At 47.2% G+C, this 22,652-nt stretch overlaps 1 protein-coding gene across 1 annotated transcript in view; it reads right to left on the minus strand.

Annotated features, from left to right (window-relative positions):
* The window catches only part of LOC137299723 (cyclic AMP-responsive element-binding protein 3-like protein 3), a 39,041-nt gene extending 20,991 nt beyond the window's left edge, over positions 1 to 18,050 (minus strand). The window contains exons 1-3 of the mRNA XM_067968660.1: positions 17,877 to 18,050; positions 3,234 to 3,380; positions 768 to 1,056 (exon numbers count right to left, since the gene is read on the minus strand). Coding sequence (XP_067824761.1) covers positions 768 to 1,056; positions 3,234 to 3,380; positions 17,877 to 17,897 — 457 coding nt within the window. The 5' untranslated portion in view covers positions 17,898 to 18,050. The remainder of the gene's footprint in view (positions 1 to 767; positions 1,057 to 3,233; positions 3,381 to 17,876) is intronic.
* Between the last annotated feature and the right edge of the window lie 4,602 nt (positions 18,051 to 22,652).

Genomic DNA, 22,652 nt, shown 5'->3' on the forward strand with positions numbered 1-22,652 from the left:
GGTAAAGGGGCCAGACTGTGCGTCACATGATGGGCCGCGCCTAGCCTCAGGAGGTGCATTGGAGCCCCACTTGGCCCTCTGTGGCAATGTATGAGGGTTGCTTGTCTACAGCGCAATAAATGGTGTTTCTGAAGTAAGGCAGCACGTCGCCTGGACCATGTCCTTGTGTTAATAAACTGATTTGGTTTTTTTTGCAGAACTGCGTGCTGCCCACGAAGTTCAACTCTAAGTGAAGAAAGAAAGCTAAGTAGGATTGCCAACTCTGGTTGGGCGTACAAGATTTCATCACATGACCTCCAATCTGCAACTGCCTCGCCCTGTCAAACAGCCTTTTCCCCCCATCTCCAATATTTTTACAACTAATAAACAAAAGCGTTCAAAGAAAATGAGAAAAACACACAATTGTTTTGTTAATGACGTTTCTCCCAGGTGTCGCTCGCAGAAATGTGAGGGAGATTGATCTTTAATTCCTGGAGACTCCAGGACAATCCAGGAGGCAACCCAAACTCATGGCATAGGCTCTTTGCGCTAACAGGAAAAGACCCTCTGGTCCATCCAGCCTGTCCCACACAACTGCGATCACTTGTGCATCACAATATATACTTTCCCCACCCCACCCAAAAACCGTGTGACCTCCTGGGGAACCAGATAACAACCCAGGCCAATTTGGGGCGAAAAAAAATCGGGAAAATTCCTCTCTGACCCCCCCCCCATCCCCCAACCCCACTCACACCAACCTACAGTTAGAGGGAAGCTCGGCTTCTTACCGAAATCGATGGCGATCTCAGCATCCGGGTAGTCCGTCCCTGGAGCCCTCGGACCAGCGGCCTGGCAGCAGGAGTCCAGCCCTCGGTGAAAGGCAGGCTCAGATCGGGAGGCCTCGTTCCTCTCGGGGCTGTTGGACGGCACGCAGTGCTGGGGGCTGTCCAGCTGGTCGGACTGGTGGTCTTCGGATATCCCGCTGTCACTGCCGGCCGAGGACCAGAGCGGGGAGGCAGGGACAGGTTCAGCCAGGATGGAGGACAAGAACTCTTCGTTGCTGCTCCCATTGAGGATCTGGGGGGGTGGGAAAGAAGGAGCACTGGGTAAACCAGTTCTAGAGATTTCTACCAATACTTTACCAGCTGTAATGGAGGAGTGTAACACTGGGTTACAGAGCTTCGTGTGTGGCGGTGACCCAGGGTTACGATCCTCCGTGTGTGGCGGTGACCTGGGGTTATGATGCTCTATGTGTGGGTGCCCAGGGTTACGATGCTCCGTGTGGGGGTGACCCAGGGTTACGATGCTGTATGTGTGTGGGGTGACCCAGTGTTACGATGCTCCATGTGTGGGGTGACCCAGGGTTACAATGCTCTGTGTGGGGGGGTGACCAAGGGTTACAATGCTCTGTGAGTGGGGTGACCCAGGGTTACGATATTCCGTGTGTGGGGTAACCCGGGGTTACGATACTCTGTGTGTGTGGGTGACCCGGGGTTACGATGCTCTGTGTGTCGGGGTGACCCGGGGTTACGATGCTCTGTGTGTCGGGGTGACCCGGGGTTACGATGCTCTGTGTGTCGGGGTGACCCGGGGTTACGATGCTCTGTGTGTGTTGGTGACCCGGGGCTACGATGCTCTGTGTGTCGGGGTGACCTGGGGGTTATGATGCTCTGTGTGTGTGTTGGTGACCCGGGGTTACGATGCTCTGTGTGTCGGGGTGACCCGGGGTTACGATGCTGTGTGTGTCGGGGTGACCCGGGGTTACGATGCTCTGTGTGTTGGGGTGACCTGGGGGTTACGATGCTCTGTGTGTGTGTTGGTGACCCGGGGTTACGATGCTCTGTGTGTCGGGGTGACCCGGGGTTTACGATGCTCTGTGTGTCGGGGTGACCCGGGGTTACGATGCTCTGTGTGTTGGGGTGACCTGGGGGTTACGATGCTCTGTGTGTCGGGTTGACCGGGGGGGGTTACGATGCTCTGTGTGTCGGGGTGACCTGGGGTTACGATGCTCTGTGTGTCGGGGTGACCTGGGGTTACGATGCTCTGTGTGTCGGGGTGACCCGGGGTTATGATGCTCTGTGTGTCGGGGTGACCTGGGGGTTACGATGCTCTGTGTGTCGGGTTGACCGGGGGGGGTTACGATGCTCTGTGTGTCTGGGTGACCTGGGGGTTACGATGCTCTGTGTGTCGGGTTGACCGGGGGGGGGGGGGTTACGATGCTCTGTGTGTCGGGGTGACGCAGGGTTATGATGCTCTGTGTGTCGGGGTGACCTGGGGTTACGATGCTCTGTGTGTCGGGGTGACCTGGGGGTTACGATGCTCTGTGTGTCGGGGTGACCCGGGGTTACGATGCTCTGTGTGTCGGGGTGACCTGGGGGTTACGATGCTCTGTGTGTCGGGTTGACCGGGGGGGGTTACGATGCTCTGTGTGTCGGGGTGACCTGGGGGTTACGATGCTCTGTGTGTCAGGTTGACCGGGTGGGGGGGGGGGGTTACGATGCTCTGTGTGTCGGGTTGACCGGGGGGGTTACGATGCTCTGTGTGTCGGGTTGACGCAGGGTTATGATGCTCTGTGTGTCGGGGTGACCCGGGGTTACGATGCTCTGTGTGTCGGGGTGACCTGGGGGTTACGATGCTCTGTGTGTCGGGTTGACCGGGGGGGGGGGGTTACGATGCTCTGTGTGTCGGGTTGACCGGGGGGGTTACGATGCTCTGTGTGTCGGGGTGACCCAGGGTTATGATGCTCTGTGTGTCGGGGTGACCCGGGGTTACGATGCTCTGTGTGTCGGGGTGACCTGGGGGTTACGATGCTCTGTGTGTCGGGGTGACCCGGGGTTTACGATGCTCTGTTTGTCGGGGTGACCTGGGGGTTACGATGCTCTGTGTGTCGGGGTGACCCGGGGTTTACGATGCTCTGTGTGTCGGGGTGACCCGGGGTTACGATGCTCTGTGTGTCGGGGTGACCTGGGGTTACGATGCTCTGTGTGTCGGGTTGACCGGGGGGATTACGATGCTCTGTGTGTCGGGGTGACCCAGGGTTACGATGCTCTGTGTGTCGGGGTGACCCGCGGTTACGATGCTCTGTGTGTCGGGGTGACCTGGGGTTACGATGCTCTGTGTGTCGGGTTGACCGGGGGGATTACGATGCTCTGTGTGTCGGGGTGACCCAGGGTTATGATGCTCTGTGTGTCGGGGTGACCTGGGGTTACGATGCTCTGTGTGTCGGGGTGACCCGCGGTTACGATGTTTCTTACGCTCGGTTGTGCTAGTGCCCAGCTCTCTGCATTCCCACTGCCATCTGTGTGGAAGCCTTCATGGCGAAGAATCCCGTCCTGTTGGTCGAACAGTAGGTCCAGCAGCTCCACACTGTCCAGATCGTGGGGCAGGCAGTTTGCCTGCGTCTAGACAAGAAAAACACAGAAGCTTTAACCTCAAATACAAGCCGGGGGAACCGCACCAAAACTCAGTGCGGCAGAGTGATTTACACAGATAGTCAGTAAAAAGATTGGAAGTGGGAGCCCACATAAGTAAATTCTTCATTTCCATTTGTATATAAAAGCCTAGAATGATACAGCACAAAAGGAGGCCATTCTGCCCATCATGCCCCTGCCGGCTCTCTAAAAGAGCTATCCAATTAAGGCTGCATATAGTGACACCACTATTCCCGGCCAGAATGGAGATGATTGGGTAATTCCCCCGTCAATCACGCCTGGAGACCGGACTACTACAAGTGTCTGGGATTGATTTTATGCACGAGTTCTGTTGGTTGCATTTCCTAGAGATTCTTTTTAAATATTCGGTAAATAGAGGTTGTTTGCTTTGCTGTTGCTGAGTAAATAAACTTAGTTTGCTGTTGGCTTTGTTTGCTGTAAAATACACTGGCTGCAAATCCTGCCAGCCAAAAAAATTAATCACTTATTTGATCTTGTTTGATTCCATCCAACAACAACAACTTGCATTTAGATAGCACCTTTCACGTAGGTAAACGTCCCGAGGATCTTCACGGGAGCGTAATCAGACAAAAATTGACACTGAGCCACATAGGACAGGTGCTCGGCCAAAAGGGTGTGTTTTAAGGAGCATCTTAAAGGAGGAGAGAGGCGGAGAGGCAGAGAGGTTTAGGCAGGGAATTCCAGAGCTTAGGGCCTAGACAGCTGAAGGTACGGCCGCCGGTGGTGGGGCAATGAAATTCGGGCAGTTGGGAAACTATGGTTGGCCTCAATGCCCCTGGGCTAAACCAACAGGGGCTCAGGCTCCTAATCACCGTCCAGTGGCTCCTGCAAGAAAGTGTCCAGTGTTGTCAATAGGCTCTCTGGAACCGATTGGTGAAGCTTGCTGCCATATGGATTCCCTTCAAAAAGGAAACTGAACAGGAGAGGAGGGGACATTGCCAGTGATGAAGGGTTAATTCGGATTCGAAGGATTTATGGGGCTGGTGCTTTGCTTGATTGGCCTTGATTGGGAGTTGGAGAGTTATTTCCCATTGTTTGTTTCTAAATGGGCCTGTTTGGTTTGCTTCTCCCAGGAGAGTGACAGGTGGAGGTTTGGTGTCCAAGGCCTCACTTTGCTTGGATGGGGCAAGTTTCAGGGGCTAGATGGCCTTTTCCTACGTTCGTGTGAATGACCCAATAGTCTGACAACACTGGTTGACTGAGCTCACGCATTGCGAATGACAATTTGGTTGGGGTACCGGCCCGCGACCAAAGTCTACGGAAGTGTACCCTAACAGGACACAACTTACCTTTCACTTTCCTTTAGCAATATGCATTCCCTTCCCCATGTAAAATGTACTTGATCTCTTTGCAGCTCTGACCCGCACAACAACCCTTCAATTTCCTCTTCTACCTGTTTTTTTATTCGTTCATGGGATGTGGGCATCGCTGGCAAGGCCAGCATGTATTGCCCATCCCTAATTGCCCTTGAGAAGGTGGTGGTGAGCCGCCGCCTTGAACCGCTGCAGTCCGTGTGGTGAAGGTTCTCCCACTGTGCTGTTAGAAAGGGAGTTCCAGGATTTTGACCCAACGACAATGAAGAAACGGCGATATATTTCCAAGTCGGGATGGTGTGTGACTTGGAGGGGAATGTGCAGGTGGTGTTGTTCCCATGTGCCTGCTGCTCTTGTCCTTCTAGGTGGTAGAGGTCGCGGGTTTGGGAGGTGCTGTCGAAGAAGCCTTGGCGAGTTGCTGCAGTGCATCCTGTGGATGGTACACACTGCAGCCACAGTGCGCCAGTGGTGAAAGGAGTGAATGTTTCGGGTGGTGGATGGGGTGCCAATCAAGCGGACTGCTTTATCTTGGATGGTGTCGAGCTTCTTGAGTGTTGTTGGAGCTGCAGTCATCCAGGCAAGTGGAGAGTATTCCATCACACTCCTGACTTGTGCCTTGTAGATGGTAGAAAGGCTTTGGGGAGTCAGGAGGTGAGTCACTGGCCGCAGAATACCCAGCCTCTGACCTGCTCTTGTAGCCACAGTATTTATATGGCTGGTCCAGTTAAGTTTCTGGTCAATGGTGACCGCCAGGATGTTGATGGTGGGGGATTCGGCGATGGTAATGCTGTTGAATGTCAAGGGGAGGTGGTTGGACTCTCTCTTGTTGGAGATGGTCATTGCCTGGCACGAATGTTACTTGCCACTTATGAGCCCAAGCCTGGATGTTGTCCAGGTCTTGCTGCATGTAGGCAGTCATTATCTGAGGGGTTGCGAATGGAACGGAACACTGTGCAATCACCAGCGAACATCCCCATTTCTGACCTTATGATGGAGGGAAGGTCATTGATGAAGCAGCTGAAGATGGTTGGGCCTAGGACACTGCCCTGAGGAACTCCTGCAACAATGTCCAGGGGCTGAGATGATTGGCCTCCAACAACCACTACCACCTTCCTTTGTGCTAGGTATGACTCCAGTTACTGGAGAGTTTTCCCCCTGATTCCCATTGACTTCAATTTTACTCGGGCTCCTTGGTGCCGCATTCGGTCAAATGCTACCTTGATGTCAAGGGCAGTTACTCTCACCTAACCTCTGGAATTCAGCTCTTTTGTCCATGTTTGGACCAAGGTTGTAATGAGGTCTGGAGTGGTCCTGGCGGAACTCAAACTGAGCATCGGTGAGCAGGTTATTGGTGAGTAAGTGCCACTTGATAGCACTGTCGACGACACTTTCCATCACTTTGCTGATGATTGAGAGTAGACTGAAGGGGCGGTAATTGGCTGGATTGGATTTGTCCTGCGTTTTGTGGACAGGACATACCTGGGCAATTTTCCACATTGTCGGGTAGATGCCAGTGTTGTAGCTGTACTGGAACAGCTTGGCTAGAGGCGCAGCTAGTTCTGGAGCACAAGTCTTCAGCACTACAGCCAGGATGTTGTCGGGGCCCATAGCCTTTGTTATATCCAGTGCACTCAGCCGTTTCTTGATATCACGTGGAGTGAATCGAATTGGCTGAAGACTGGCTTCTGTGATGGTGGGGATGTCGGGAGGAGGCCGAGATGGATCATCCACTCGGCACTTCTGGCTGAAGATGGTTGCAAATGCTTCAGCCTTGTCTTTTGCACTCACGTGCTGGACTCCGCCATCATTGAGGATGGGGATGTTTACAGAGCACCTCCTCCAGTTAGTTGTTTAATTGTCCACCACCATTCACGACTGGATGTGGTAGGACTGCAGAGCTTTTATCTGATCCGTTGGTTGTGGAATTGCTTAGCTTTGTCTATAGCATGTTCCTTCCACTGTTTAGCATGCATGTAGTCCTGTGTTGTAGCTTCACAGGTTGGCATCTCATTTTTAGATACGCTTGGTGCTGCTCCTGGCATGCTCTTCTACACTCCTCATTGAACCAGGGTTGATCCCCTGGCTTGTTGGTAATGGTACAGTGAGGAAGATGCCAGGCCATGAGGTTACAGATTGTGCTGAAATTCAATTCTGCTGCTGTTGATGGCCCACAGCGCCTCATGGATGCCCAGTTTTGAGCTGCTATATATGTTCTGAATCTATCCCAGTTAGCACGGTGATAGTGCCACACAACATGTTGGGTGGTGTCCTCAGTGTGAAGATGGGACTTCATCTCCACAAGCACTGTGCGGTGGTCACTCCTACCAATACTGTCATGGACAGATGCATCTGCGACAGGTAGATTGGTGAGGACGAGGTCAAGTAGGTTTTTCCTCGTGTTGGTTCGCTCACCACCTGCCGCAGGCCCAGTCTGGCAGTTATGTCCTTCAGGACTCGGCCAGCTCGGTCAGTAGTGGTGCTACCGAGCCACTCTTGGTGATGGAGATTGAAGTCCCCTACCCAGAGTACATTCTGTGCCCTTGCTTCCCTCAGTGCTTCCTCCAAGTGATGCTCAACATGGAGGAGGACACCCTTTCGGGTGATTACCTCGTCTCCACTGGGCACTGCCCCCTGGCAGATTAGAAACTCACCCCACAGGGGAAACGTGGCTATGAACCCACAGTCAAACAATTCCATGATAGAAGATTGACAGCACCAGCGAGCTGAGTCAAACCATCCCTGGACAATGTTCTTTAACCAATATTGTAAAATTAAAGGAAAACAGCCAGTTGTTTAATTTAGCATTTCAGTATCGCAACACGCGTGTAACACAGCCTCCCATGTCCAACTTCCAGGAGTCCATATTGGATTTTAGGAGCCAAATCGGTGAAAAAGTTGGTTCTGTTCCAAGGTGTCATTATCTGTGTAAATATTTACTAAATGTACCGCCAACATTTGGTGGTAACTGACCAGCACTGTGCCAGCCTTTATTTTACTCAACGGACAGATAGTCCAGTTGAGCTAGCTGGAGTATTGTGTCCAATTCTGGGCAATGCACTTTAGGAAGGATGTCAAGGCTTTGGAGAGGGTGCAGAGGAGATTTACTAGAATGGTACCAGGGATGAGGGACTTCAGTTATGTGGAGAGATTAGAGAAGCTGGGATTGTTCTCCTTAGGGCGGAGAAGGCTAAGGGGAGATTTAATAGAGGCATTCCAAATTATATGGGGTTTTGATAGAGTAGATAGGGAGAAACTATTTACACAGGCAGGAGGGTCGGTAAGCAGAGGTCACAGGTTTAAGATAATTGTCAAAACAACCAGAGGGGAGATGAGGATATTTTCTTTACGCAGAGAGTTGTGATCTGGAATGCACTGCCTGAAAGGGCGGTGGAAGCAGATTCAATAGTAACTTGCCAAAGGGAATTGGATAAACACTTGAAAAGAAGAAATTTGCAGGGCTATGGGGAAAGAGCAGGGGATTGGGACTAACTGGATAGCTCTTTCAAAGAGCCGGCACAGGCACGACGAACCGAATGGCCTCCTTCTGTGCTGTTTCGTTCTATGATTCTAAATCTGTCTATTGCATCAGCTCTCTGATGAATATTAGCCTCGATGTACTGTACTGGAGATTAAAACCTACAACTGGAGCTGGTAGGGGGGAAGGGCAGATTCACAAGTTCGGGGCGGGTGGTCCTTCGAGACGGATGTCCTTTAGGGTGGGTGTCCTTAGCTAGCCACTAATCGATATAGTGACGGGGTCCATTATAATCGGCCTCATTAAACTCTGAGCGGGGAGGACGAGAAGTAAAAAGAATTGGGCAGGGATCCCCCTCCTGCTCAGTACCTACTGGAAAGTGTGCTTTGGGGAGATGTTGAGTTGGGACAGGATCAAGCTCAGCTGTGATCTCCTCACCCAGTTGAATAGCATACTGACACTTACATACATAGAATTACATAACATTGAATCTACAGTGCAGAAATAAGCCATTTGGCCCAACTGGTCTATGCCGGTATTTACACTCCATACGAGCCACCTTCCACTCAAATTACCTCTTCCCACCCTGCCCCTGTCAATAAAGAAAGAATAGAGAGAGGACAGTGGAAAATAAATAAATGTTAAAATTGGCCTGCCTCGGGATAACAGAATCACTCATGGGCTGCAAACCATTGGATACAAGTTTGTACAATTTTTTCTAGCCAGCAAAATATTTGTGTGTTGAGGCATTGTGGAAATATTGACACATTCTCAAAGATCCCCGAAACCCACTACAGACTCCCTGGGACCCCTATAAATACTGACACATTCCCGGGGAACTCCTGCAAATATTTTCACACTCCTGGAGACCCCATGTAAATATTGGGACACTCCGGGGTCCCCCTCCAAATATTTTCACACTCCCAGGGACCCCCTGTAAATATTGACACACTCCCGGGGACCCCCCTGTAAATATTGACACACTCCCGGGGACCCCCTTGTAAATATTGACACACTCCCGGGGTCACCCTCCAAACATTTTCACACTCCCAGGGACCCCCTGTAAATACTGACACACTCCCGGGGACCCCCCTGTAAATATTAACACACTCCCGGGGACCCCCTTGTAAATATTGACACACTCCCGGGGTCCCCCTCCAAACATTTTCACACTCCCAGGGACCCCCTGTAAATATTGACACACTCCCGGGGACCCCCCTGTAAATATTAACACACTCCTGAGGACCCCCGAAAACTATTAACTCTTAGGAAACCCCTTAAAATATTGATACACTCCCTGGGACAGCCGGCAAATATTAACATCATGGAGACCCCCTGCAAATATTAACCACTCCCAGGGACACCCGGCAAATATTAACCACTCCCAGAGACCCGCTGTAAATATTGACACACTCCCAGAGACCCGCTGTAAATATTGACATACCCGCAGTCACTCTCTGTCCTAACTTCTACGATCACCGCCCAGACTTCCTACGATCACCGCCCAGACTCCCTACGATCACCGCCCAGACTCCCTACGATCACCGCCCAGACTCCCTACGATCACCACGCAGTCTCCCTACGATCATCACACAGACTCCCTATGGTCCATCGACCCCATTATGAAAAGTCATGTAATAAACCATCCTGAAGACTCTTCTCTAGTTAATCAGACTGCTGATTCAGCCTAATTCTGTATCTCAAATCAAATAAGGGCAGAGATTATGATGTCAACTTCCTGGAGACTCTAATCTATACTGATAGTGGACCTGAAGGAATATTGATAAAATGAGTTGGGATGTTAACAAACAGTTTGGCAAAGGTACAGTATGTTCTCTTTCACAGGGCTGTGTTTGGATGTGTACATGTAAAGGAGTACAATACAGGTCGTTCTTTGTTATTCCTTTCAAAGACACAGCTGGCGGGTACAGATCGCAGGAGCTGATGGCCCTTTGGCACAGAGCTGCCATTCTCCATGGATTAGCTTTGACGGAGAGCATCGGCAGGCTATTCCATCACTGTAGGCGTCACAGGCGAGTTTGATTCTGTGGTAGAATCATAGAATCATACAGCACAGAAGGGGACAAAATCTGAGTAAAATTTGTGAAGGAGTCCAGGAGCTTTGCAATCCAAATTTGCGCTCCATAGGAGACCTCTTCAGGATATACGTGCTTTGGCCCCGAGATTAGTTGCAAAACCACCCTGCCACCCTGTGTTTGAAGAATTTTGCCTGCATTTGCGCTGAAAGGGCAGCTTGACTTCTCTAAATAAAATGGACAGATTCCTGAATAAGGTGGTCAGAAACTAGGGGCCAGGACAATGCAGGTGAGAGTAATCCGTGAGGGTCTTGAACAAGGATTTAAACGGAGAGGGGGTGACTGCCTCTGTGTGCTGCGTAACTAAACCATGAACCCATTTATAAAGAGCAGGCTTACAATTACGTTACACACAGAACACAGAGGAATCCTACCCCAGAGTCAGATAAATGGGATCAATGACCTTTTCTCATAAAATATGGAAATAAAAAGCTGGTATAATTAATAGTCAGATTGTCGTATAAACCCAACTGACTCCCTAATGTCCTTTAGGGAAGGAAACCCGCCCTCTTTACCCAGTTGAGACCCTATGGGCTATAAATTGGGCCGTGTAGCGCCTCCCAAAATGCCAAGATGGCGTCTTGGCTTCGTACGCACGTTTCCAGTGTGACATGCGCCAGACGCCATCTTGGTATAGGTATTAGCACATGTGCAAATACCGAACGCCGGCAGCATGTAAAGTAAAGAGAAAATGGATATAATGGTGCAATGCTGATTTAAAGTGACAGACACCCTTTTGGGACTTAACATTCAACTCAACGCACAGTCTTAACCCCGACCATCTGAACATGTCTTAAAGTGCCTGGAGGACCCCCCCACCAGCGCTATTTAAAGGAACTATGCAGGATTTACAGATTAGTAGCTGGATTATTGCTTCTGGCTGCTGATGCATTTGTAACTGTTTTTGGAGGTCTTTACTTGAATACTAGGACGCGGGAACATAGCCGAACATTTAGAGCCAGGACGTGCAGGAATGAAGTTAGGAAACTCTTCTACATGCAAAGGGTGGGAGACGTTTGGAATGCTCTTCTGCAAACGACAACTGATACTAGCTCAATTGAGAATTCTAAATCTGAGATTGATAGATTTCTATGAGCCAAGGGTATTAAGGGATGTGGGGCTACGGCAGGTATATGGAGTTAGGTCACAGATCAACCATGATCTCATTGAATGGCGGAATAGGCTCGACGGGCTAAATGCCACTGTCACTTGCTGCCTACTGATATGCGCTACCTTCTACTGCAAGAATGCGGGACATGTTTCTGGGTGATGTGCCTGTAGACAGGGCTTGATGGCCGGCGCGGACACGATTGGCCGAAGGGCCTCTATCCGTGCTGTATAACTCTATGACTCTATGGTTGAATAGCTGCCAGTGTGTGTGGCCTGAGATTTGTGGGTGGGTGGCTTGCAATAGTGGTACTGTGTAAGGGTGAGAGGAATCATTTGATTGGAAGAGTTGAGTACTGATGGAAAGAGTTTGTTAGTATGTGGGTGATGGGGGGTGAAGTGCGTGGAGCAGTGGATGCAGCTAGTGGTGCAGTTGGTAGGAGACACCACTTGACAGTTGACCTCACTCACCTTGACCACTCGTGTCAAAGGACTGAACTTCTTTCTGCACTGCATCCATGTTCATGATGCTGTGCGCCTGGCATTGACTTTGTCCCCCGCTGCCTCCTACTGCCTTTTGGGCATATGTCTGGAAGGCCTCTTGCACCCCCCCCCCCCCCGCAGATATAGGATGCCCTTCCTTCTGTCCACCTCTTGCACCAAGACCTCTAGTGCATCAGCAGAGAATTTGGTGCACGCACTCTCGCAGGCCTGGTACAAACTCAGATTGCTAGATTGGTGAGGTCTGGCATGCAGATTGGAGGATGTGGGATTTAGTAGTGCGCAAACTTCATTCAATGTTTCAACATAACTCATCAGTTTGTAAACATAGAGACAGGATCTGCATCTGTGTTTTACATGTGCGATATCTGATCTCCGTTCAGACTCCATGCAGACAGCAGACTGTTATTTTTAGCAAATAACAAATACCGGCTACCTTTAAGAGATTTTAAGAGATATCCTCCCTTTAAGAGATTGGGGCTCCCCCTGCTGGTGAAAACTATGCATTTACTTCAATCATCTGAAAGGCTTAGATTTCAACGCTGCTTGGAGGTAAGTACTGAGGCCGAACGAAGTTCTCGTCCTGCTTGCTCAGGGGCCATCGGGCGGGGTTAATAGTGGATCGTGCTATATACGCCCAACAATAGGCCTTATCCAATTTTTTTCCCCCTATGTGACTCCAGTCCCACACTAACATGGTTGGTTCTTAACTGCCCTCTGAAATGGGCTAGCAAGCCACTCAGTTGTATCATCACCTTCACAAGGACAACTCGGGATAGGCAGTAAATGCCGGCCTTGCCCACATCCTGAGAATGAATTTAAAAAGACCTTCTAGTGTTGTGTTCACTGCAGTGATCAAAAACTTGACTGAAATTTCATGGTATCACAGGGTTGGCCACCAGTGCTGTCAATCAGAGAACAACTATCAGTTGATAAGGGGGGGGAGACAGGAGTGGGAGAGGGGGCTTAAAGTAGGAAAATGAAAAGAGATCACTGATGTAGTTGATTTTGATGTATTTACTACTGTTGAGATGTAATATTTTGAGAATAGATTGGATATTCATCCTTAATGTCCTCAAATGAAGTTTGTACATAGGCTGTACTGAAGACAAGAAGCCCTCTAATGTCACAGAGAACTTTTAGTGTACAAAGGAAAGCCCAGACTAGATATATCCTCTCCAGTACTTTCCACTCCTTGTTGTTGAAGGTGAGATGATAAGTAGATGGAAACATCCTGCATTTGCTTTGATAAAGATCCGAGGTGAGGCTCAGCATCATTCACATTATTAAACTTTGCTCTTTATTGCTCCTGATGGTTCAATGGGTGCCTGGTGTGGTACTGAGTCATACGGACCCAGGCTCACTCCCTGTTCTGGTGAGGCAGAAGCTGACGCCCTGCTTCAATATCCCTAAGCTACGAAGAGAGAGAATTAATCAGGGTTCCTGCTTCAGTGACCCCTGTTGGACGTGCCCATACATGGATCTTGGGCAAGGACATTTTAAGATGGTTGGCAAAAGAACCAGAGGGGAGATAAGGAGAATTTTTTTTTATGCAGTGAGTTGTTTATCCTTTTCAAGTAAATATCCAATCCTCTTTTGAAAGTTACTATTGAACCTTATACTTATAAAGTGTTACCAACTGCAATAATTAAATCTCTCTCTATATTTTGATGTAATGTTAATAGAGTTTTTAATATAATTTAGATAGATTTTCGTATTGTGGCTGTTTTTATGATTGCAATTTTAGTGCACTGAGTGATATATTGGTCCAGAATTTGCTGTAGCAGGGCAACGAATGACATCTGCTGTTAGTTAGACTTGCCCTCGATGATATTTTGCGCCGCAAGTTGCTGGGAGTGGGAGATGGAAACGGGGCATCTGGGACCTGAGTGAACAGGCCAAGCAACAGTGTATCTCCTTAATCAATCAAATTGAAGGATTGTTAAATTACCAGCACAAGGACTGAGAAGGAAGTGTAAGTTAGAATGGCGAATTCAATGTAAAATCAAGCACAGAAAGAGAAATAAAGAAAGATTGGATTAAGAGAAAGAGAAAAAATAGACAGAAAGGGAAAGTAGAAAACAAATTTCAATTTACCTCCAACAATTAAAACCTGAAGGAATGAGACGCCACACTTGTAATAGTTAATTTTCAATGCCAGAGAGGTAGACTGGCAGTAATTAACACATATCACATTATTAAAAGGGTGCTTAGACTTGAAATGACTTGACTTAACGTTCTGTGGTGAGTTTAATTCATAAATAGAGGAACTTCATGCCGTTCAATGCATTTGAATAGTGAGGATGACGGTGAGATGCCGTTTTCGTGAAGCTAACGGCGGAGCAGCGCATCTTGGACAGTAACTTTTGGATTTCCAGGTTTAATCCGTGCATCTGCCCTCGCCTGGAGTTGCTGTGCGATTTACGCATAAATAACGGTGAGCGCTATTAGCCTCACCATTACTTTCACAGCAGATTCTGGGCCATTAAGTATTATAAATAAAAATTATTGAAAATTAAAATGTTGTGGGAGTCAGGGATAAGAAGATCAGAGCTGCAAGTCAATCACATGTTAAAAAAGGCCTAACAGAGGTAAGTAGAAACAACTTGCATAGATTTGAATAAATTTGGGTATGATTAAGCATGACAGATAAACGTTACAGAGAAGCAGAACAGAAAGTGTGTTGCAGTAAGTGTTTATGGCACATTATATGCAAGTTTTTTTTTATATAAACTGTACAATACTTGTAAATTATAGGTTTCACCATTATCAATCGTGGCTTAAAATGAATCATTTTGGCTAAATGTAAATTAGAGAAAAGTTACAGAAACTTGTATTTCTATAGTGCTTTTCACAACTGCAGGATGTCCCATCCGAAAGACTCCTTCAGTACTGCGCTGGATGTACCATTTGAAAGACAGCACCTCTGACAGTGCCGCACTCCTTCAGTACTACACTGGAGTGTCAGGCCAGATTTTGTGCTCAAGTCTCTGGAGTGGGACTTGAACCCATAACCTGCTGAATCAGAGGTGAGAGTGCTACTACTGAGCCATGGCTAAGCAGGAGAAAAGAAGAAAGCTACCAAGAAATTGTGTTTCTACAGCGCTCCTAACAGAAAGGTGGACGTGGACCACATGAGAAAGAGGGGAGAAGTGAACGGGGCTGGGGAGGAGTGAAAGCATGATCAAAGAGAAGTGTTTAAGGAAGGGAGGCGGTAAGATGGAGGGATTTTGGGATGGAGTTCAGTAGCAGAAGGAACAGTGGCTGACACAAGGAGTAAACCGGTGTCCAAGGAGAGGAGATTGCATGCAGAAACACACAGCGACAGGGGATCACAGAGTTAGGGTGGAGCAAGGCCATGGAGGGAGTCAAACACAAGTAGGGGAGAATCTCATAGTTGATCATTTGAGATACAAGGAACAGGTACAGCTTGGCAAAATCAGGAGTTTTAAGGGTGGAAGACTCTGTGTGGGAGAGGCAGCAGTAATCTCAATAAATTGTAGTTAATGGAAAGGAGAGGCCAGGGAAGAGAGCATTTGAGAAGTGAAGCCTCAAGGTGATGGGGGAGAGATAGAGGTGGTGGCAGACAATATCCTAGTGGTTGTAAAAGGCAGTCTTGGTGATGGAACAGAAATGGGGAGAAAATCAAGCCTTAATTCCTCCACGTTAAGTCATATATGGTGGCTAGGAAGGTTGATGGAGTCAGTTCAGAGCAGCAATGACCACATTAGCATCAGTAGTTAGAGAAAAGCAAGAAACGTCGTGATAAAGTGGTTGGAGGAGAGACAGGTTCACCTATCAAACAACAAGTTTTTTCCAGTATCTTGAGGAGCATAAGACAGGTTCTAGAAGAACTTCTCCTAATACGGGAGCAGCATTAGCACTTTTCAAAGGGGAGTAGGAGTTGTCCCAGTGTCCTGCAACCTTCCTCCCTCAATCAACACCACCAAAGCAGACTAACTGGTCATTCATTTAATTACCGTTTGTGGGATCTTGCTTTGTGCAAAATGGCTGCTATGTTTGCCTACATAACAACAGTCACTGCACTTCAAAGAAATTGATTAAATGTGAAGCTCTGTGAGTTGTTGAGAGAGGTGTGATAAGGTGCTGTATAAAGACACATCTTTCCTGTGTTCAATTATTGGGTGGATTATGGCTGTATAGAGAGTTAGGAGATACAGAGGAGCAAAGACACGATTGGCATGAAAGAAGGATTCAAGCTTTTCTTTGGCAGCTTTACAATCGGAGAATTAAACAAGCATGAGAAAAACAAGCATTGGTCTTGTTCTGATTTGCCTGGAAACTTGACATCATAATAATGCATTTTGGATTAATCTGCCTTGCCTACTAATAATTTTACAAATGTGAGTGGAAACATGAATTTCGTTTCTGGCAGTGCCAAGGCAGAACCAGAATCCCCTTGGACTGAGGACATTAAAAGCCAATGTAATCACAGCGTCAATCTGAAAGAACGCCAAGTCCAAAAGTCTGATACGTGCTGCCCTTAAGTGTTGAACTGATGTTTGTTCAAGAATTGCACATTATCTATTTTTAACAACTCTCAGAATTTCAGACTTGTAAACTTTCAGAACACTGCTAAGAATTATTTTTCCCAGTTCTTCTTGCTCCCTGGCCTTGATTTTAAGTCTGGGCGCGATGGCGTTGTGCGGGAGTCAGGACTCGGGGGCGGGCTCATTACAGCTAGCGTGAGACCCGGGCCACTTTAACTCTCGGGCCTCGTTACCATGTCGGAGGAGCGACTTCCACCTGAGCCCCACTTCCCCTCCGAGTGGGATCCACAACTGGCGGGTGGCGGGAGTGGGACTTAACGCAGCAGGAGGCCGCTGCCGGGAACCCGCGGGAACGGCCCCTGGCACTGAGGTAAGTGGTCGGGAGTTTTGTCTGGAGGGGATTGCGGTGGGGGGGAAGGGTGAGGGAGGCCCGGGACAGGGGAGGCCCAAGGTTTCTCCTGCCCCCTTGGCCCACAAGGAAACTAAAACAAATTCAAATTACTTACCTTTCTGGGCCCTCATTAATATTTAAAAGTCAAGGTCTGAATGACGTCATCGGACCCCAACTTTTAAATATAAATGAGGCCCCTGCCTGCCTGTGGCAGGCTCCTTCCCCCGACCAGAAACATTGTGGTTAAAATGGTGGCAGGCTGGATGCAACGGGAACACAGCGGGAAGTGCCCTCCCTCCATTTTAAACACCTCGTTCCTGCTGGTCGCTCTGGGTTTACATTGGGCCTCTCATTTCTGCATTTATATGTTTCATGAAATAAACCAGGATCTTTTCCCCACTCATACTATAATACCGTAATAAATTTAAGGTGGCAGCCATGGCTCAGTCAGTAGCACTCTTACCTCTGAGTCAGATGGTTGTGGGCTCAAGCCCCACTGCAGGGACATGAGTACAAAACTAGGCTAACACTCTAGTGTAGCACTAAGGGAGCACTGCACTGTTAGAAGTGCCCATCTTTCAGATGAGACATTAAACTGAGGTCCTCTCAGGGGAATGTAAAAGATCCCAAAGCACTATTCAAGAAGAGCAGGGGAGTTCTCCCTGGTACCTTAGCCTATATTTATCCCTCAACTGACATTACTAAAACAGATTATCTATCACTTTGCTGTTTGTGAGACCTTGCTTGCTGCCGTGTTTCCCTATATTACAACGGTGACTATACTTCAAAATGTCTTCCTTGACTTTGAGACGTCCTGAGCTGAAAGGTGGTATATAAATGCAAGTATTTTTTTAAGTAATTTTGCAAATTAAATGCGTCCCAAGTTATTGGAATGTCCATAAAGGTTTCAATCAGCCACCATGAGCTCTGAGCTTCAATCTCTGTCTGAACTTTGTCCTGTTTGAGAGATCTGTGTTTAAACAGAGTTGATAAGTAAATGCTAAGATGGTTTTACTTATTTGAAAAATTATTGAAATTAAAATAAACTTACCTTCCCCGTGACCAGCGTCATTTTCCAAAATTTTGTTTTTCTTTTGTTTTCCTGCGTTTCAGAAGTTATTTTGCTCCCATCCACTCACTCTATCTCTTTCTTTGATTTGATCTGTGACTAAGTTGAAGTCCAACCAGGTAAAAATAGCGTCAGGTGTTGCGATATCAGTTGCCCCTCTGATTGGCTGGGATCTGGCTGTTAACAGGGTCAATGTACAAGGAAAGGCAGTGATTGACATTAGAATCCCATGTAGGTTGCAGAGAGCGTCTGGATGACCTGCTAAAATTGCCGGTCATCCAACAAATGGAAGAGGAGAGAAAGGGGGTTCCACAGCTGTGCCTTTACTGTACCTTAAACCAAAGTCCATCCCCGTAATTATGGGATGAACTTTAAACCATGATCTCAACTCACTGAAGAAAATGCTTCATTAATCACTCGAATATTCAATCATTATTGCAGCAGGCTGACATGTTTTATTAGCTTGTTAACTGATAACTCTCATTTACTGATAGAGTATGATTCTAGGGAACTAGATCTTGTTCTTTAGCATACCACTCAGGTGCCATTTTTCCCCTTGAAGTAGCTCACACTGAGGTTTTGCAGGAGTTAATGGGCTGGCGGTACCTCAGCCAAGTAGCCATCGTGAGCCAATCGGCGAATGTTGCTGGGCTATTTGACCAGGGGGTTATCGCAGGCGAGCCTGATCCTCTCCTCACCCAGCGCCCACACACGTGCAATTTCTTTCAGGGGTCACCGGAAGCCAATGGTGATACTGGTTAATTCAGTGCAGGCCAGTGATCAAATCCAAGGCCTTCCTGATCTGCGTGGTTCAATATCACACGATACCACGCATTTACCCACAGACAGACCAGGATACAGGAAACAATTAAACCACAGGTTTTGTCCATTGGTCTCCACATGACACCACTTGCAGGTTTAGATTTTGTCGTCCTGACCTAGCGACCAATGCGAACTGCACGATCTGAGGTTCTGCATCTACCGATTGAGCTGACAAGCACCTCCTCTCCAGCCCCTAAAGCATATCGTAAAAGGGCACAGAGACCCAGCATAAAAAGGTCCCGAAAGTACACCAAATCCGCCACCAAGATCATACGAACATACGAAAATGACGAGCAATAAAAGACCAGCTGGTCCATCAAGCCCGCCCCACACTCATGATGGTTGGAGCATCATTACTAAATACTTCCTACCCGCACCCCTCTCCCCCACCCGCAGCCATGTAATCTACTGGGAGAAGCAAAAAAACTCAAATCACCGATTTTCAAAACCAGAATTTTTTGTTTTAGCAGAGCTAACTCTGAACAAGGCTCCAGTTAGCCAGTGTAGCTGCAATAGCACCCAGTCGATATTTGACTGAAAAATAAAAAGGAAAAAAACTGCAAGTGTTGGAAAATCCAAAATAAACACAGAAAACACTGGGAATACACAGCATCTGTAAAAAGAAAAGACAGGTTACGTTGTTTCAGGTGTGTACTCTTCATCAGAACAAAACTTTACTGAAGTTCTTCACCAAACCAAAGAAACAGAAAATAGTAGTAGGGAATCTTCCACGACAGTTCTTTAAAATTAGATCAGTGGTTGGTTCGTTCATTTTTGTTACTGCTGTTTAAGGAGGGACTTGCATTTAAATAGAACAATAGAAATTTAAAGCACGGAAGGAGGCCATTTATCCCATCCTCTCTGTACCAGCTCTTTGCTCGAGTAATCCAAAACTAATCCCACTGCTTGCTCTCTCAATACAGCCCTGTTATCTTCAAATGTTCATTTACTCTTCCCTAAAAAGATTCAATGGTCTCTGCCTCAACCACTGTCTGTGGCAAAGTGTTCCATGCTCTAACAACTCTCTGCATAAAGACCTATCTGCTAACCACTCCCCTTAATGACAGTTTTAAATTGATGATGTCTTGTCACTGATTCCCCAACCAGAGAAAATAGCCTTTTCCGATTCAGTCTATCAAAGCTGTTAATAATTTTTTGAAAATTCTACTAAATCTCTTCAGTGCTCCAGTGGAAATACAGGGCCAGACTGCTGCAAAATAACGGCGTCTGAACAACGCATGCCGTTATTAATGCACAAATCAGCCAGCAACTTATGGCGAGGAAGAGATGCCCCGTGAATTGCAAATCGCCACAAGTTGCTGGACGATTTGTGCCACTCCGCAGTTAGCTTCAGGAAAACGGTATCTCACCCTCAATCTCCCCGTGAGTTTCATGACGTTGCTGCATTTGTGCATTAATTACCGATTAAATTCGCCACAGAAAGTTAAGTCTAGTTATTAATAGCATTAAGTACCATTTTAACAACGTGATAATTGTTACTGCCAATTAATTGCCAATGACCCTCTCTGGCTCAGAAAGTGAACAATTGAAAGTGTGGAGTCTCATTCCTTCAGGTTGTGAATTGTTTTCGGAGATTTTAAAAATGTCAAGTTTTAAATTTTTTAATTTCTTTCATACTTTTCCTTTCTGTCTCTTTTTCTTCTCTCTCTTAATCCAATCTTTCTTTTGCTCTCTTTCTGTATCTGATTTGACATTGAACTCACCCACTCTAATTCACCCTCCTTCTCAGTCTTTCCTCTGTTTATTTCTCAATCATTAAATCTCATTGGTTAAGTAGATAGACTGTTGGCCCTGTCGTTCACTAAGGTCCCAGATGCCCCATTGCTCTCGCCGTGCCGTTATCAGCTCACACTTCCAGCAACTTACAAGGCAAAAAGTTTTTGAGCTGAAGGGTGCAGGAACAAGTCTAACTAACAGGACATAGAATCATAGAATCATAGAAAATTTACGGCACAGAAGGAGGCCATTCGGCCCATCATGTCCACGCCAGCCGAAAATTAGCCACCCAGCCTAATTCCACTTTCCAGTACTTGGTCCATAGCCCTGTAGGTCATGGCACTTCAGGTGCACATCCAGGTACTTTTTAAATGAGTTGAGGGTTTCTGCCTCTACCATCCTTTCAGGCAGTGAGTTCCAGACCCCCACCACCCTCTGGGTGAATTTTTTATTCCTCAGCTCCCCTTTAATCCTTCTACCAATCACTTTAAATCTATGCCCCCTGGTTATTGAACTCTCTGCTAAGGGAAATAGGTCCTTCCTATCCACTCTATCCAGGCCCCTCATAATTTTGTACACCTCAATTAAATCACCCCTCTGTTCCAAAGAGAACAACCCCAACCTATCCAATCTTTCCTCATAGCTAAAATTCTCCAGCCCTGGCAACATCCTCGTAAATCTCCTCTGTACTCTCTCTAGTGTAATCATATCTTTCCTTTAATGTGGTGACCAGAACTGTATGCAGTACTCCAGCTGTGGCCTAATCAGTGTTTTATACAGTTCCAGCATAACCTCCCTGCTCTTATATTCAATTCCTCGGCTAATAAAGTAAAGTATTCCATTTGCCTTCTTAACCATCTTATCTACCTGTCCTGCTACCTTCAGGAATCTGTGGACATGCACTCCAAGGTCCCTCACTTCCTCTACACCTTTCATTATCCTCCCATTTATTGTGTACTCCCTTCCCTTGTTTGCCCTACCCAAATGCATAACCTCACACTTCTCTGGATTGAATTCCATTTGCCACTTTTCTGCCCACCTGACCAGTCCATTGATATCTTTCTGCAGTCTACAGCTTTCCTCCTCACTATCAACCACACGGCCAATTTTTGTATCATCTGCAAACTTCTTAATCATGCCCCCTACATTTAAGTCCAAATCATTAATATATATCACAAAAAGCAAGGGACCTGGTACTGAGCCCTGCGGAACCCCGCTGGAAACAGCCTTCCAGTCACAAAAACACCCGTCGACTATTACCTTTTGCTTCCTGCCACTGAGCCAATTTTGGATCCAACTTACCACTCTCCCTTGGATCCCATGGGCTTGTACTTTTTTGACCAGCCTGCCATGTGGGACCTTGTCAAAAGCCTTGCTAAAATCCATGTAGGCTACATCAAATGCATTACCCCCATCGACCCTCCTTGTTACCTCCTCAAAAAATTCAATCAAGTTAGACATGCTGTGAGATGCCCTGTTCCAGCAAATTCTAGGCCAGAGTCTACTTTTCTTAATTCAAATGATGATAGTTCCCTTTTTAAAATGTCTATTCTGCTATGTTATTTAATTTACTTCATTCAAATTATTGGACAATTCAATTTTATTGGTACAACAAACTGACTTTGAATTAACAGTAGGTTGTAATACTTTCTAACCAATGAAGTACTTTTGAAGTTCAGTCACTGTTGTAATGTAGGCAAACGCGGCAGCTAATTTGTGCACAGCAAGGTTCCACAAATAGCAATGAGATAAATAACCAGATAATCTGTTTTGGTGGTGTTGGTTGAGGGAGGACCATTGGTCAGGAAACCAGGAGAATGCCCCTGCTCTTCTTAAAATTGTGGCATGGGACTGTTTACATCTACCTGAGCAGGGCAGGCCCTCAGTTTAACATCTCAACCAAGAGGCAACACCTCCAACAACACAGCACTCCCTCAGTACTGAACCAAATCGTCAGCCTAGATCATGTGATTGTCCATACTGCAGTTATGAATTCACAATCTTCCGACTCAGAGGAAAGAGTGTTATCAGCTGAGTCAAACTGGCACTCTCACCTTTAAGGTATTTACCATTCTCGATCTCTTGGATCTACTATTTGTTTGTACTTGGGATGTGGTCAACACTGATAAGACAGCGTTTATTAAGGATCAAACATGTAGTTTGGGGCTGGACCAGTAGGGGTGGCAGGTTCCTTCCCTG

Source organism: Heptranchias perlo, chromosome 29 (genome assembly GCF_035084215.1).
Source record: "Heptranchias perlo isolate sHepPer1 chromosome 29, sHepPer1.hap1, whole genome shotgun sequence".
NCBI classification, from domain to species: Eukaryota; Metazoa; Chordata; class Chondrichthyes; order Hexanchiformes; family Hexanchidae; genus Heptranchias; species Heptranchias perlo.